Raw genomic sequence first — 18,351 nt, forward strand, 5'->3', positions numbered from 1 at the left:
GTACAATTTAGAGTCCTCACCACCGGAGAATGCCTCCAACCAAGTATGGTTGATTTCTATCTCTTAGTTCCAGAGAAGAAGTCGTTTAAAGCAATAATGTCGTTGGACCCCTATTTCGCACCCTAGGGATGCTTTCAGTCAAATTTCGTTAATTTGCAATTTGTGGTTCAGAAGAAGAAGTCATTTGAATAAATTGTTGATGTATGGACGACGGATGGACGATGGATGCCATGGTATCCAAAAAGCTCACCTTGATCCTTCGGGCCCTGTGAGCTGACAAACCAATTAGTGAAAGGAGGAGAAACAATCGTCTTCAAGTGTGATCCTGTTCAGCTGGCTTCTTGGCCAAGCCAGGGATGCTTGGGACAAGGGAAGTAGGGTACAGACATAAGTTCACACGAACTGTTGGTGACTCACATTTGCTACTCACATTTTGACATATCTGTTGGATTTTCCTTGTCTCCAACTGACTGGATGCTGTTCAGAAGCTTAGCCAGTCCTATCCACAAACTGCAAAAAAGTATTGTAGGTTTCCATACATGTAGACACATACAGGATCATTGATAATCAGCCGTGTCAGATGAGAAATGTCACCTACTCAGTTGCAGCATGTCTGTTATACATCAACTGCATCTGTGTAAATCAATTGTCAGACAATTCATTACTCCCTGAACACCATAATCCTATCATATCTACCATAGTCTTTGAAAAAGTGTGTCACTTTAGACAGCAGTAATGCTGTCACTCTTTTGAGAACAGATCGTATATCTTTTACACCCAGTACATGTTTGTCCACAACAATATGTTCATTGCTCAGCAACAACTACATCCCCATGGCTCTCGGTTGCTTTAACCTCCTATTGGCCTTCAGCTCATTCAGTGCTTTTAATCGCCAGTACATGAAGCACAGAATGAGCTGACTGGCCCCAATTCATATTGCAGGACACTCTCTACATGGGCTTCCCGATCTTGACGACCAGGAACCATCCAAAGCGATGTCCGGGTCCATGACCCCAATATTTCACACTTTTTTGCTTAATAGAAAAATATACAATATTGTATAAAAATATCCTGACATTTTCAAACATACAGAGGTTGATACAAAAACAACATAAAATTCATAATTTTCCTTGAACATACCTGAATTACTTGATTGAATGGGGAATGCATTTCATATCAGGAACCTGTATAAATCGTTAAATTTGCACTAACTGATTTAGAAAATAATGCTATTTTAATACCAACAAAGTTTACATTGCCTTCATATACATGCCATGGCAAAAGTTGACGATCTTCTAAATTGAAGAGTTTTTCATTTGTAATTTTCCATTTAATATAAGGAGAGAACAACAAACATAAAGATGTTGAATCCTGACAGCAATATTTCAGTAAGTGCAAAAGGTCACCGGATGTGATGTCACAGACCCGGGTAGTCTGCTGATACTCTTTTATTACAAAACAATTACAGTAAATTTGAAAATATTTCACCTGTCACATACAGAATAAACACAAATCACAACATAGTATCAGTTATCAATATCAGTCATAATTGCTGCATTATTAAGTCTGTTTGGCCTTGCATGTTCCCGTGACCCGGAAACGGTAGAAGATGATTCATCACGCCACATGCACATATATCATTATGTTTAATTTGAACTTTTGGTGATATATATATATATCCCTCTATTGTCACTGTTACATCTTAGGCATTATGACGCTACAAATACTAGTTAAGTTAAAGTTTTCATTACACCTGAAGAGCCGTTGAACAGCGAGATATGATCATGTTTCTGCGAAGTACATGATGATGATCTTATTTTCACTATAATAATTGTGTCCCACTCATTACATCTATAGATCTATTTCATCGATAAGCAATGATCATCCACAACAAGTGAGCGAAAATGGGCATGACAATTGTGTTTCAAAATAACATTTATGGGCGTTTTGCTGAATATAAGATTACGCAACTGAATAAATAAATATTTTCAGCATTCATTTCACATTGAGTTTGGGATTCTTAAAGAATTTTGTATTTTATAATACAATTACAGATTACAGCATGACTCGCTCCCTACAACCTCAACACTTGGTGGTGAAGTCATGTTGACTTTCAAATCCCCTACTGCAAAATCCCTATGATGGTGGTTGACAAGGATGGGAATGAATATTGCTCACAAAGACACACGTGTTAACAAAAGCATGTTAGCTTGTGAAGGTAACTGTGCAGCGTTATGTGTTCACCATGGCTGCTGTGACTGAACTGGACATCCTCACAACTTGTGTAAGCTGTGTTTTTCTTGAAAGTATTTTACAAGTTGACCAAGAACAAAGACAACATCATATATGGGTGGTGACTGTTACAACATCTTGCTCAAACTGACCACACTTGACACTGTTCAACATGGTGGGAAGCAAAGTCTAAATCTAGCGCTGTGTCCACTCATTGTCCACTTTACCCTTGTTATACATATTATTGTGGCCGCCCATGTGTGGTGAACCTGTCATGACATAAGGACCAGGTAAAACTTTGTCCCTTTATTAATGCAACTATGTCACTATATATTCATGCTTTTGGTTGTTATTGCAATTGGTGAATATGTGAATACAATGTTAATACCTTGACTCAGTCAGCTGTGGTTTACGTAATGCATGAGGATTGAGGTGGAGCCAATCAAGTAGAACTTTGATGGGAGTGAGGGTGAAGAACTCTCTGGCTTTCTGCTCCTGTTTGGGAGTTGCTTGTAACAGAACATCCAGAACACTCACTGCAAGAAGAAAGGTTTGAGACTCATGAAGCCCTTTCTTCACATCCAGCATTTTATCAGGGACACTCACACAGGCCTATCATAGTCTGACAATCCATCAGGGACACTCACACAGGCCTATAATAGTCCAACAATCCATCAGGGACATTCACACAGGCCTATCATAGTCTGACAATCCATCAGGGACACTCACACAGGCCTATCATAGTCCAACAATCCATCAGGATACTCGCACAGGCCTATCATAGTCCAACAATCCATCAGGGATACTCACACAGGCCTATCATAGTCTGACAATCCATCAGGGATACTCGCACAGGCCTATCATAGTCCAACAATCCATCAGGGATACTCGCACAGGCTTATCATAGTCTGACAATCCATCAGGGACACTCACACAGGCCTATCATAGTCCAACAATCCATCAGGGATTCTCACACAGGCCTATCATAGTCCAACAATCCATCAGGGATACCCGCACAGGCCTATCATAGTCTGACAATCCATCAAGGACACTCACACAGGCCTATCATAGTCCATAAATCCACCAGGGATACTCACACAGGCCTATCATAGTCCAACAATCCATCACGGACGCTCACACAGGCCTATCATAGTCTGACAATCCATCAGGGACACTCACACAGGGCTATCATAGTCCAACAATCCACAGGGACACTCACACAGGCCTATCCAAGTCCAACAATCCATCAGGGACACTCACACAGGCCTATCATAGTCCAACAATCAATCCAGACGCTCACACAGTCCATCACAGTCCAAGAATCCACAGGGACACTCACACAGGCCTATCATAGTCCAACAATCCATCAGGGATACTCACACAGGCCTATCATAGTCTGACAATCCATCAGGGACACTCACACAGGCCTATCATAGTTTGACAATCCATCAAGGACACTCACACAGGCCTATCATAGTCTGACAATCCATCAGGGACACTCACACAGGCCTATCATAGTCCAACAATCCATCAGGGATTCTCACACAGGCCTATCATAGTCCAACAATCCATCAGGGATACCCGCACAGGCCTATCATAGTCTGACAATCCATCAAGGACACTCACACAGGCCTATCATAGTCCATAAATCCACCAGGGATACTCACACAGGCCTATCATAGTCCAACAATCCATCACGGACGCTCACACAGGCCTATCATAGTCTGACAATCCATCAGGGACACTCACACAGGGCTATCATAGTCCAACAATCCACAGGGACACTCACACAGGCCTATCCAAGTCCAACAATCCATCAGGGACACTCACACAGGCCTATCATAGTCCAACAATCAATCCAGACGCTCACACAGTCCATCACAGTCCAAGAATCCACAGGGACACTCACACAGGCCTATCATAGTCCAACAATACATCAGGGATACTCACACAGGCCTATCATAGTCTGACAATCCATCAGGGACACTCACACAGGCCTATCATAGTCCAACAATCCATCAAGGACACTCACACAGGCCTATCATAGTCCAACAATCCATCAGGGATACTCACACAGGCCTATCATGGTCCAACAATCCATCAGGGATACTCACACAGGCCTATCATAGTCCAACAATCCATCACGGACACTCACACAGGCCTATCATGGTCCAACAATCCATCACGGACACTCACACAGGCCTATCATGGTCCAACAATCCATCACGGACACTCACACAGGCCTATCATAGTCCAACAATCCATCAGGGATACTCACACAGGCCTATCATAGTCCAACAATCCATCAGGGATACTCACACAGGCCTATCATAGTCCAACAATCCATCAGGGATACTCACACAGGCCTATCATGGTCCAACAATCCATCAGGGATACTCACACAGGCCTATCATAGTCCAACAATCCATCACGGACACTCACACAGGCCTATCATAGTCCAACAATCCATCAGGGATACTCACACAGGCCTATCATAGTCCAACAATCCATCAGGGATACTCACACAGGCCTATCATGGTCCAACAATCCATCAGGGATACTCACACAGGCCTATCATAGTCTGACAATCCATCAAGGACACTCACACAGGCCTATGTTAGGTCTATGTAAGGTCTATATGGGGTCATCAGAAAGCTCTGTGATTGGCTCTGACAATCAATCATAATGAAAGGCGTGCAACAGATCACACATCCATATACTACATAGGCATGGACACATATTGATTTACCATAAATACCCATACTGGCTGTGGGCAAAAAGGCATGAAATAAAAAGAAGTAATTATGACTGATATACACAAAGAAACAATCAGCCAACTGATCATTTACAAACAATATCTCCACAGCACACAAACTAAACTGTAGTAAAATTTTCTGGTACGTTTTTCATGTTTAGCACCCAATTCAAATTGCTATGCGTTGGAAATATTAGTTTTAGTCATGGTACAATCCAGACTTAATTTCTTCAGATTGTTGCATTTAACTCATTTGAAAAACTAACTAGGGTATTGAAAATAATTCACCAGCAGATCATGGAAACAAAAGTCAAACAAAAGTCAGGGTGACTGCTGATTCTTGTTTATTGTGTGAGAAAATTACTCACAATAATATTGATCACTGTAGGAAATATGCCTAGCATTATGGGAAACAACATTTATGTCTAAATAACCTTGTCTAGATACCTATTCGGGCAAAGCTTTACCTGAAGCATGTCGGTAATTATGTAGTGGCAGAAGGCGTTGCATATGATACACAAGAAAGTAGGCTATGTGATGCCTCAGTAAATTCCATTTGACTGTTCCTGAGCAAACATTCATGAATGACACTGAATGCAGATAAAGCATATACAACAAAGGTTTATGTGATGAGGCTAAAAAAATAATAGTCTTGGTTCTTTTAGGCAACGCCCGCATCTTCATAACGTCAGCCACACGTTTCAGTTTTATTTCCATTTTCCTTTACATACACACAGCTCTACTGCCCATCTTGTGTGATGGTCATGGGGGCAATTGGAGTTTGTATGCTTGTTTCTGTTGGGAGGCTGTTCCCAGGTTGATGGTACACAACTGCTTATTTGGTTACATACTCGTTTGAAAAAGAAAAAAAACAACACCTCCGCCCGCCCGCACTATTTTTTCAAGTCATGACTTTTTTAAGCCTGACTTATACCGGTAAGCTTTGGGCAAGGTCAACTAACATGACATGTCCTGTTTAATTATTATTTCACAAATGTAACCTACATGTGAAAGTTGTGATGAGTTCTAGACAAAGTTCTTCTTCTCTACTATATTGACTGTCTTCTCCATCCTGATCCCCTATGTTCTTCTGTGCATGGCTAAGAGTGAACACTGTAATTGCCACTATCTGCAGCAGCACAGTACTTGTTAAGCTCTGTGACGTCACATGTGATGGGAGGCTTGATAATAAATGCTCTCGTAAACTCTGTGCTTTGGTAAGATCTGACAAATAGAAGAAAAGAATAAACCAACATTATATATCATATGCAAAGAGATTGAGCCATGAGACTTTGTAGTTCATCTGATTTTTTGTGGTGAAAAGGGCTGATTTTCCTAAGTTTAAGAAACTGTGAGGAAGTCCTTGGCCAAAGAAGTATTATCACTGTGTGTATTGTTTACTCTGTTTGAAAACCAGTACAATCTAGATATTTTTTATATTTGTATACTTATCCTGCATTACTCTTTATGCATTTACTGCTTGGTCTTGACACAGGGAGAGCTGTGTGAGGTCTTGCTGAAGAAGAAGTTGTTCCAACTGGATGAGTGGCTAACCCTATCACACAGCTCTAATGTGACCACGAAAAGGGTGTCGTCATAAATCAGCACATTACTGCTGAGAACAGAGCATTTGAAGACATGGTGGGGAGGCAGCTTGGCGACGGGTGAGCCACTTAGGATGAAGTAATGCAGGATAAGAATACAAATATAAAATATATCACAAATTTACTAGATTTTTTTTAACTTATCCTGCATTACTCCTGAATGCTTCTTTATCGCACGGCACGGAGGAGGGCATAACTTAAGATGTGAGTCAGAGCCTCCATCAACTCCAACCAATCAGGAACAGCAATGTCCGGCATCAAGTGACTGTTCCTGTCCACAGGAAAGGAGAGAGTCAGGTATTGGTATGTGTGATGTCCAGGTATCATTGCAGTAATAGAAGTTAAACGTAGTTAAAGTCTAAAACTGACGCACCGAGCCAAAGTGTGTAGCATGTAACATTCTAGTCTGGGGTAGCACGCACAGGAGAGGTCGAAAGGTGATATGTGGAAGCGTCAGTGGCGTCTTGGGGGCGGGGGGGTGACCTGCTGGGCAACCCCCAAAGGGCCAAAGCTGTGGATGCCTTCCACTCCTTGGTGAGCTTGTGGTAAGACACCTAGTGGTGTGGCTCAAAGGGTGCAGCTCTCAGCGGCGGAACACCACGTTCAGATCCCATGCCAGGGGTCTCAACTTGGCCTTCTGGTCTTCCAGACGATAGCAGCGTTGCAACGCTTGAAGTTCAAGAGTCTTGGTCATCTTTCGATCTCCCAGAATTGCCAAGATAGAGTTAAGGGCCACATGGCGGGTCATGATGGTGCTTCCCCTTCAGACGACGTTAGTGGCGCAGAAACTGTAGAAATTCAGCCAAGAAATGGTGCTAGACATATAAAGGACCTGGAAGTTCTGGCTGGTGGCAAACAGGGCGATGTTAGGGTAGCCAAGGTGTGGGCAGACAAGATCGAAGGCGTCCGGATGGAGTTTCCACTCTGTCGGAGTGAATGAATGAGTATGGTTTTACCCCGCTTTAAGCAATATTCCAGCAATATCACGGCGGGGGACACCAGAAATGGGCTTCACATTGTACCCATGTTGGGAATCGAACCCGGGTCTTCGGCGTGACGAGCGAATACTTCAAACACTAGGCTACCCAACCGCCCCTGTAGGAACCATCTTGTCTGGTTGGGAGTGTCTGGCGTCACAGAGGCCAGAGGAGCTTGAAACCGGGGCATTGCTTGCTGCATCATCAACTGCATAAGGTGAATCCATGATGGATCCATGTACGGCGCCTGGTGCGTCTGGGGATACACCAGGAGGAAGGATGAGTGTCCAAATCCTGGAGGCGCTTGAAAGCCTTGTAAATCAACGAAGTGGGGAAACGGGATGGACATTGGCGTCAGTGTCACATCAACGATGGAAGGCTGGGTCTGTACAGGTGATGAGGAGGTAGACATGGTCCCCGACGAAGAGACAGGTATAGTGATGGACGCCAGAGGTATCCCACCTGAGGAAGAGATGGTTGTGGCTGGTGGGGGTGTAGTAGGCTGGGATGATTCTGTCATCTTACCGAGACAACATTTCCTGGCCTGCTGTGTCTGCCGTTTTAATGCTTCCTGGAGGTATTTTTGAGAAAGTGGTAGGGGAGAGTGGCAGACAATCTCTCCGTAACCTGGGAGCAGAGAGGTACAGCTAAGACACAAGGGATGAGAGTCCCACCCAGTCTTATTGCTGTAACACTTGCTTCAACTTGGCATGTATCTGCAATGATAGCAGAGTGTAGTCAAAATGCATTCCACTCAATTATATATGCTATGATCATTTTTTCCCAGCCATGTGGGTTTATGAATAAGTTTACACAAAGATTGCAAAACACCACCAGTTTAATAACAGTAATATCGCAAGGGTACAACAATGAATTGAAGTACCAAGCAATACAAAGAATACAGAACGCATGACACAAAAATATGTGACCATACAATGAATTCAAAATGGCTAATTGGAACAACAATACACCTGATATTTACCGTGGTAAACACTACCACCAGGCATTTAAATATTAATGCTATAGCATAAATCATGAAATATATGAAGACAAAAACCATAAGCACAATAACAATCACAATAAATAACAGTGTTGCGCAAAGGATTCAAATGGATTAAAGCTGAGAGCTCAAACAGGTGACTATTTATATTCATAGCAGTAATGTGCTGATCATTGACGTCACCCCTTTTGTGGCCACATGGGAGCTGTGTGATAGGGTTAGCCACGCAACCAGTTGGAACAACTTCTTCTTCAGCAAGACCTCACACAGCTCTTTCCCTGTCAAGAACAAGCAGTAAATGCATTAAGGAGTAATGCAGGATAAGTTAAAAACAAAGGTTTTGCACTACATGCAAAATCAGAAGCAGCGCAATCCCCACGCGCTTCTGAATGCCCCTAACTGTAGCTACCTTAATACAGGGATGAAAACATTCTTTTTCAAAGAAGAAACATTGAAAGTTATCTGGGGGTCTCTGATATATAACCAAAGCCTGAATGAGAGATGCAGCCATGCATGGATTGATGTGCTTCCTGATAAGGCCAATATTTCTGATATTGTAGTATGCTAGTTTGTAGACGATACCGATGTGTCCATTGAGTCCTGTATAACCCCAAGATTGCATGCCTTTGTGCTTGTCACTGTTGACCATTTTAAATGGTGGTCTCCATTTGGAACAGAAGACTAAAAACTCTAGTCATGGAGTTTTAAATAGTAAGTGGCCATCCATTCTCTGATATGAGCAACACACTATGAGACAGTTGCAAAAGAATGTTCTGCTGATGTTCTGTTGAATGCCATGCAGCGTTAGAAATTGGCACTAGTCCTATAGTCCTTGCCAAACTGCCCATTTGTTAAGGTATCATAAGGAAAAGTAGAAATTTGCCATCATTAAGGGTTTTGCTATATGATATCATTATAAGGACAAGTGGACTATAAGTTACCGTAGTTTCTATCGTTGCCATGTACACCTGTGTGTTATCTGCTTAAAGATGAAACTGTAGATTGAATCTTCATGTTTGAATGACTATTATTTCACCCATATAAGTGATAGGAATAAATATCTGTATGCAACAATGCATATAACAGTACTCCCTGTTCATTTAATGTAATAATGTTCATATTTGAAATATTTAAAAAGGACAAACAAATGTACTAGTATTTTCATCTGTTTGCTGACACTAGATTTCCAGGATACATGCTGAGTGTATTGCTTACTCATGGGGGGGGAAATATTTGAAATCTTATGGTGGCGTGTATTTATGCGCACCCGCCTCTACACTACCTCATATTTTTTTTAAAAAGTGTGGACCATACTCCCAAAAATATGTAAGTTATTCCTATTAGGATTTGAAACAACTATTAGAGGATGGAATCGCAAGGGATCTAGGATCTACTGTCAACTATACTGGGAGTCAACTTAAGGCAATGCCCGCCTACCCTTCGGTACAATCTGGCAATGATGTAATAGAGGTAGAGTAGTCACAAAAATGATCAAAACAATAGTTATCATTGTTAAAAAAAGTTAACATCAGAAGTACTCCTTCCCACATCCCCAATCATCTACCCTTGTTGGCAGATTTTATGAAAGATGTGAGGATTTTCCCTCTTTGCACACGGAAGAGTTGTAAGATGCTCGGTGATATTGTCAGGACCAGTTATGTATAGTTGACAGTGAAGAGGGCTTCTACTGAAAATCTGAAGATTCAGTTGTAGTGTGATTGCAGCCAAAATACAGGAATATGGCAATGAGGTTATAGAGGTAGAGTATTCGCAAGAATTATAGATTTTTCAATATGGTTGTCATGGTGGCCAATTGGCTAATTACAAAAGTCAAATGCAGACACTTCTAAAAGAGGGAAATAGGAAAACTGACAAAAAGGACTTGAAAGAAGATGTTGCCTATGAAGTATTTTTACATGTAGTTGATGCAAATTTCTTTCATCGCTGATCATAAGACCCTTGTACCCTACTGTATTGTATGCACACAACAATATGTGGAAAATAGACAAATTGAAAGCTAATTTTTTTATATATTTCCCAATATCATTGGTAGCCTTATTTAGTTTCCAAACAAGATGCCTCAAACAAACTTGTAACTATATGGTGACCATCTCATCCACCAAGTTTCAGGCTTCTGGCTCATTTAAGTCATGTAAGCTTTGAAGAAGATTTTTGTAGTCGTTTAAATCAAAGATCATACCGACAATCCCTTGTTGATGACTAGAACAAACTTGAAGCCCCTTATAGTGAGAAACACCATGGCCTCAAGTGAGCTCCGAGAAATAACACCAAGCACTGTTGCACATTGGGAAATCAAAATTAACTGAATACTGTGGCAAACACAAGTGTTATTATACAGTTTTGTTGTTGATATGTTTTCATGTTCTTTAGTATTGTTTTAAGTTGTGAGTAAAGTAGTTTCTTTGTTTAATATCTATTGTGGGCTTCTGGATTAGTTTACTTAATAAGTAAAGGGCTGTTGGGTTAGTCCATGTTAATGTCATTGTTTCTTCTCTTTGTTCTTACCCAAGCCTTGTTTTCATTGGCTTGTTCAAACTGTGCACCTTCATCAATGTTACCACCCCAGTACCACCATCAGGTTAGGGATAATGTTTGTCATGTCTTGTATATACATATCGATATATATAGGGATCGTGTTGTCGCCCTGCAGAATTGTTGATTTACTTGCATAAGGAAAACGACAATGATTTCATTCATTGATGTTCATGTATGAATATGTTCATTAATGAAACAGGTATACTATGTTTCAATAATGTTATTGTTTTGCCTATAACACGGTGTCATTATATCTTCAACAGCAATAAAGAATCACACCCAGTTACAATATCACGGTATTTGTAAATCTTCAGCTAGCAAGTGATTAAAGTGTGACTTTATGTTGGCAGTTTGATCTCAATGTAATATTATTGAAACATTAAAGAACAAATTTGAGGTGGAAAAAAATTATGTGAAAAGAATCAATATATTTGGCAAAGCAATTTCTGGAATACAAAATATTCCACTTTTGCAACATCATCAGTAATAGTCATTGTTGGATGCAGATGTTGACGCATAGCAAAAATAAAGACTTACTTACCTGTAGTCAAGTGAACAAGTGCAGTGAATTGCAAAAGGGAGTTAATCACTTCACTTAAGGACAGCTTCCCACGTACATCTCCACTTAAAAAAATAAACATAGCAAATGTTAAGTTGGAAGTTAATGAGATGAGTGTGTGGAGTGAAAATGGTGAAAAATAGTGCCACGGCACTGTAGCTCACCTGGCTATGTACTCAACAGTTTAAATATTACAAAGACAACACTGCTGTCAGCATTGCTATTCAAATATTCTCTGTATAAATATTGAGGCCAAAACTATTAACAAACATGAAACAAGCATATAAATTTCCACGTATCCAAACCTGCAAGGATTAATGTGCTATTCAATGTCTGCCAATTTCAGAAAAGATGTTTACAGAGCCAAAAAATGCATTTGGAGAGAAATTGAGGGCAATTCATCACATTACAATCTGAGTAGAAAAGGATAAGCAATGGCCTACAAAGTCTTTTTTCAATGTAACTTCATTAGTTCTTAGGCTCACATAGAAGGAAATGCTAAAGAGCGAAATCTTTTCTTGTCAACATTACATGACATAATAGCAGTATATCCACAAAAACTTGAGACAAATGAGCAAATAGTTTTGCTGTGACAAGTCAGTAAAATAAGCAGGGATCTGTGGAAAATTGACAAAGTTGAATGTGCAGCGATCAAGTACTTGCAGAAAAAGGGCTTAACACCAAAAGCCATCCATAAAGGTTTGAGTACAACATTAGGGAAGGGTGCCGCTTCCTATGCCAGTAGAAGTTGGCAGCAGAGTTTAAGAGTGACAGGAAGAGCCATGAAGATGATCCCCATCTTGATAATCTAGCTCTGATCCAGAAAGGTTCTTGCAATGATTTGTGATAAAAACCTAGGGTCACCTGAAACAGCCAAACAAAAATTTAGCAAGTATGTGATCACTTCCCGTTCCTTAACTTTGTCCATTTTTCAGTCACAGACCTTGCTTTATTTTACTGACTTGTCATAGAGAAACAATTTGCTCAACTGACTCACTATTACATAACTCATCAATCATCTCTTGTATATCACAAGGCGTAGGATGGTGAAATCCTTCAAGGGTCATCCTGAAGACAGACTCTTCTGACGTTGCTCAAAACATTTACTTTTGAAGTCAAGTTTGGTTTCCATGGAAACCATATAAGAAACCTAATTTTTGCTATTTCTCCCCACTGCATGCAAAATAATTAGATGAACTGTTGTGCTTTTCAAATTTTGCACTTTCAAGTACTTTCATTTTTATTGCCCATAAAAGCATTTCCCCAACAATTAAGCTGAAAAACTTGGATCCATTAACCCTTAGACTTACATTACACCAGTTATATGTAATGATCTTGAAGCTTGATGACCTTCTTGTGACAAGAAATAACATAATTCCTGCGAATCCTTAACCTCCATTACATTACAGCCACAAATCCTGTATTTTGGCTGCAGACACACTATTACCAAATCTTCAGATTTTCAACAGAAGTCCTCTTCATTGTCAACTACACACAACTAGTCACCAAGCCTAGGTCATCAATGAAGTCCAGCACTCCCAGATCTTGAGACGACCAGGGTAGTAGCAAGAACGCCTTACCCACGAGCCGACCAGCTGAGCCGCCACAGAAACTGAACGGCTCCCGCACGGACCACGGAGAGCCCGATGAGAGAGCGCAGCCTTCTCATCACCAGGCCAGCCATCCCGATCCCGTTATACCAGAGCCTCAGCCATCACATAGGCAGATTATACTGGAATCATGGACTCCATCGGACGAGAACGATTTTGCTTATGAGCCCATGGAACCGTCGGCACCAGAGTCAGGCGAAGGAGAGGCCCCTGATCAACCGGCCACATCACCTCCGCAGGAGTATGGACCGGGGTTGTCCTTGTAGACGATAGATGCTATATATCACTACATGCCGACCGCACAGCCACGGAATGAACAGTCGCCTCCTCCGGAGATGTCCGACTACGCCAGAAGCATGGCTCCATCTTCGTCATACCACATCTACCATATTTTACCGAGGCCAAGTTACACCTCCAGGATCCAAGACCAAATGAGAGACATCATGCAGAAGCTCCATCATGATAATCGGCTTCCACTCCTGATTATGAGGAAGAAGCTGTATCAGACGCATGCATCGCCGTTCCCCGGAGTCACAGCCACTGGATGACGAGTTCAGCAAGCCGGTTAAGACCCTAACACCAAATTCATGCTCCCAGCCAGCTGAGTTAAGGACTTAACTACGGTTAACAAGTACTCCATGGATATTGGCACATATCTCAACTGGTTCATCAACGGGATCCGACACACGATGGCACCTCTACCTATGACTTTTGATGATGTCCCGCCAGAAACTCTGATGTGGGACTCATCTACAGCCTGCTTGATGTGTTGTCTGCATGCAGGAGGATATGCTATCTACGTAGGTCTGGACTGCCTCCCAGCTCCTATGGCTTCAACGTCAACAACTCCTGTCCCAAGTCAGATCGAGGACTGTCCCCAAACATGCCAAGCAGACGTTCATGTCACAGCCAGTCACATCACCGACGGTCTTTGAAAAGTTGGGCACGATCCTAGACAAGGTCAGACAGGACACGACAGAAAGGTTTCAAGTGTCTACCATCAACCTGACAGTCAAGGCACAGGGACTGCAGTAACCGCCTAAACGAGCACAAGAATCCTACCAGGCATCCCAGCGTCATGACAGGTCATCAAGAGGCTCTTTTTGGAACCCAGACTCCAAACACCACGGATCTGGCTGTAGAGGTTTCAAGCCCGCAGGTCACGGGGATAGAAGATGATTTTTTTCTCTCCCATCCAAGCGTTGCAGATCCCACCGAACTGGGTTGTCTACAGATTACAAGACAGGACAGAATGGCGTCTCAGGGTCCACTGGGAGGGTGTCTTTGTCATACGCCGAAAATTGGATGCACATTACGACCGACCACTGAATTTTAGATGTTATCCATCACGGGTACAAGCTACATTTCCTCAATGGCCCTCGACTTGCATCCCATCCGGAGGGACACAGGTTTCACCTGAAAGGTGCCCAACTGGATGCAGCCGATCTTGCCATCAAGACCCTCCTCACCAAACGGGCCATTCGGAGATTGCAGGATACCAACCAAACTCAGGGGTTGTACTCCCCGGTGTTTATAGAACCAAAAAAGAATTCCAGAGAGATGAGAATGATAATAGATCTCAAAACTCTCAACAATAAGTACTTGGTCCCGCCTCCAAGATTTCAGATGGAATCAGTTCATCACTCGACACAGAAGATTGGGTCATCAGCCTCGACTTTAAGGATGCACATCTCAATGTGCCAATCCACCGCATGTCACGAAAGTACCTCCGTTTCGCTGTAAACAGCCATCCATACGAGTTCCGGGTCCAACCGTTCGGCATATCAGTAGCCCCTTGGTTATTCACCATTCCTAATCCAACTCATATCTTATCTAGGGTTCCTTATCCATTCGACCAAGTCAGTGATTTATCCGGCACAAGACATAGTCTACATCGGGGCCAGATTCCTTCTGCGTACCTGACATCTTTGCCCCCCGGAGGACCAGTTCAACAAGTCCATAGCCGAGACCAACCTACCAGATCGATCAGATAGTGGATGTCACTCATGGGAACGCTGTCCTCTCTACAAGATATGACTCACAGAGGACGATTACAATTATGACCGCTACAGAATTGGATCAACTCCATACGATCTCAGACCCTGGATACACGGGTACGCATACCTCTCCACCTGAGCCAGGATCCAATCTATTGGACTCGACGAAATCATGTAATGACGGGGATTCTTTTCACACTACCAGCTCCCAAACACCACCTGTTCACGGACATGTCGGATTCAGGTTGTGGAGCTCACATGGATGACCTCCAAGTTCAGGGTTTATGAACCGAGACAGAAACAGCTCTACACACAAACTGCAGAGAAATTATGCTTTCCAGACTATGAAAGATCTCCTCATCAAGTCATCCATCACTGCAACAGACAACACGACAGTGGTGGCCTACATTCAGAAGCAAGGCGGAACCAAGTCCAGTTCGCTGATGATGGAAACTACTCAGCTATTTGCCTTGGCCGACTCATTCAGCTGCCGAATGGAAGTGAGACATATTCCAGGCAAACTGAATATACTAACAGAGAGAGGATTGAGCCCACGGGGTGGACGGGGTGGACTCTTCACCCAGACGTTTTTACCTGGATAACCTCCATTTGTGACACCCTGCATCTGGGCCTCTTGTGACCTGTCTCAGCCATCAACTTCCAGTCTATGACAGCCCAGTCCCCTATTGTTGCAGTCCAGACGATTGTACGCCCCTAGTTTTTCCTCTTTTCTATGAGAAAAAAAAAAGGTGGGGGGGAGGATCTGACATCACTTACTAGTATGGTACGTAAGGAATTCAAGGGCTACCTGTATTAGAATAGCTGATAAACAAATCTACGTGAAGTGACGTCACAATTGGAAGGAATATAGACCTGAAGTGCTGTCATAACCGGAAGTGTCGTCAGAGGTTCTAGGAATGACATCAAAACCAGTCAAGAGGAACTGACGTCATTAGAACTGGAAGTAACGTCATATCCGGAAGTTGATAAACCGGAAGTGATGTCACTCTCAGAATTGGAGACAAATGATGAGTTAGAATAGATCTAAAGACATCCTTTCATGATTATCAGCAAATAATAAGGTAGTTCAAGTGAAGGTATCGCATACTGACTCATATAATCATTGTCTTGCCCCTACGAGCCAATATTTTACGGACGCTTCTCTTTCTATCTAAGTCAATTAGAGTTATCTTTTCTTACCTTTTTTTTTCATACTTCCGGAAAAAAACACGTGTTTGAAATCAGTGGTTTCTACGCCTACTCAAAGGTCTTATCACCATCACTCCAGTGCTGACATGTACAGGTTTTTTACCCTTTTTATCAGGGATGTGAGCAGGTTTTCCCGAAAAAAGAGGAAAGGTCTAGGGGGGTCTGGGGGCATGCCCCCCCCCGAAAATTTTATTTAAAACATTTGATTGCATTTTAAGCAATTTCATGCAGTTTGGACAACATTCACACCAAGAAATGTAATAAGTCAATGGCCAAAGTCAATAAGTCAAATAAACAAGATGGCAGATGCAGTAAAGTTTCGAAGTTAAAACAGTACTTTTAAAAAATTGGGCATAGCTTTCGCGCACCTGGCTACCCGCCAGGTCTGGGAGCAATACTGCCATAAACTTCAACCCCCATCCCCCAGACACAAGGACAACTGTCACAAGCGTGCAATGTCTGACCCTTTCCCAATGTTGAAGCATATTGAAAAAAACGTACCTTGTACTTACCTTTTGATGAAAAAAACAAAACTCCATTGCAAACATAAGACATTAATACAACATATATCCCCATGACATGGGGTTTTGGACGCTGAAGAAACATTCATAGTTTTCTCGCTAATCACATGAACAACTGTAAAACATCTCATTCACTTACAGGCTAAAAGACAACTTTATCTTAAAAACAAGCCATCAGCTGACTCTGAGTATTTACAATTTCTGTGTGACGCCACACCCCACGTTATAGTGCAAGTATTCGTGACAGAAAACGTATGATGTCCGAAAACCTATGCTGGTGAAAGCTCTGATCGAAAACAGGACAATCCGCGCCAATTGTCCGGTTTTCGATCATATTTTTCGGAGTGTTTTTTTTTAAATTTTATTAAATTTTTACGCGGAAGATGATTTTTCCCGAGGACTACTGTTTTAAAAAACGTGATTTTCCGCGTTTCCGCGGAGATTTCACATCCCTGTTTTATACTACGGGTTTTTGACGATTAAAGAAATAAATACAAGCATCTTTTCGAAGTCGTTATAGTAAAAAACCTTCATCGCCACTCTCGTATATGAGGCACAGCGCTCTGATGACCATGAGACGTACGATCCATTGATATATTATTCTTCCAAGAATTGTGCATGAGCATTACACTATGGCATCACGTAAAGGATCTAGGGGTTTAACGGAGCTAGGTTACGAACTATATCAGGAAAACGTGCAAAATTATGTCAACAAACTTTCCAAACTAGCAAGGCAAACAGAGAGTGCCTGTTCACGCTCAACACATGATGATTTGGGACAGTTAACCAGTGTGCGTGGAAATATTGACTGTAAAGACAATCTCACATCTGAACCACATTGCAAAATCCTTCGCCAAAACTAACAGTTCATGTGTAGGTTGGCACCAGTGTAAAGACTTCAGAAATGTAGAAGGATTTAAGGATGCAGAGGTCTTCATTGTCAAAGTAGTCCAAAGGGAAGCTTACTCTAAGGAGATCATGTGTCTGCAAAACCAGAAGCCACTTCCGAGGAAAAGCACAATCTTGTCCCTCTCACCTGCTTTAGATGAACAAGGCGTTTTTAGGGTATGAGGAAGACTGAAGAACAGCAAACTGATGGCTAGTGAGATTAATCCCGTTATCATTCCCAAGGGAAATTATGTTGCAAAACTTCTTGTACACCACTACCATTACAGGGTTAGACATCAAGGAAGACATCTGATGGAAGGTGCTCTGAAATCGGCAGGTTACTGGATTATTGGGGCAAAAAGACTGGTGTCATCTCTAATCAGCAAGTGTGTCACGTGCAATCGGCTCAGACGAAAACCAGAAACTCAAATGATCTCAGATTT

The 18,351-nt window shown here is 42.0% G+C and overlaps 1 protein-coding gene across 3 annotated transcripts in view; it reads right to left on the reverse strand.

Moving 5' to 3' along the window:
* LOC124113764 (nonsense-mediated mRNA decay factor SMG7-like) overlaps window positions 1-18,351 on the reverse strand; it is a 282,423-nt gene that overhangs the window by 197,297 nt on the left and 66,775 nt on the right. For all 3 annotated transcript variants that reach the window (XM_046474276.2, XM_046474277.2, XM_046474275.2), the window contains exons 10-13: window positions 11,666-11,748; window positions 5,993-6,211; window positions 2,621-2,768; window positions 431-510 (exon numbers count right to left, since the gene is read on the reverse strand). In XM_046474276.2, coding sequence (XP_046330232.2) covers window positions 431-510; window positions 2,621-2,768; window positions 5,993-6,211; window positions 11,666-11,748 — 530 coding nt within the window. The remainder of the gene's footprint in view (window positions 1-430; window positions 511-2,620; window positions 2,769-5,992; window positions 6,212-11,665; window positions 11,749-18,351) is intronic.

This window comes from Haliotis rufescens, unplaced genomic scaffold, assembly GCF_023055435.1.
Source record: "Haliotis rufescens isolate VD_foot unplaced genomic scaffold, xgHalRufe1.0.p SCAF_8, whole genome shotgun sequence".
Classification (NCBI taxonomy): Eukaryota; Metazoa; Mollusca; class Gastropoda; order Lepetellida; family Haliotidae; genus Haliotis; species Haliotis rufescens.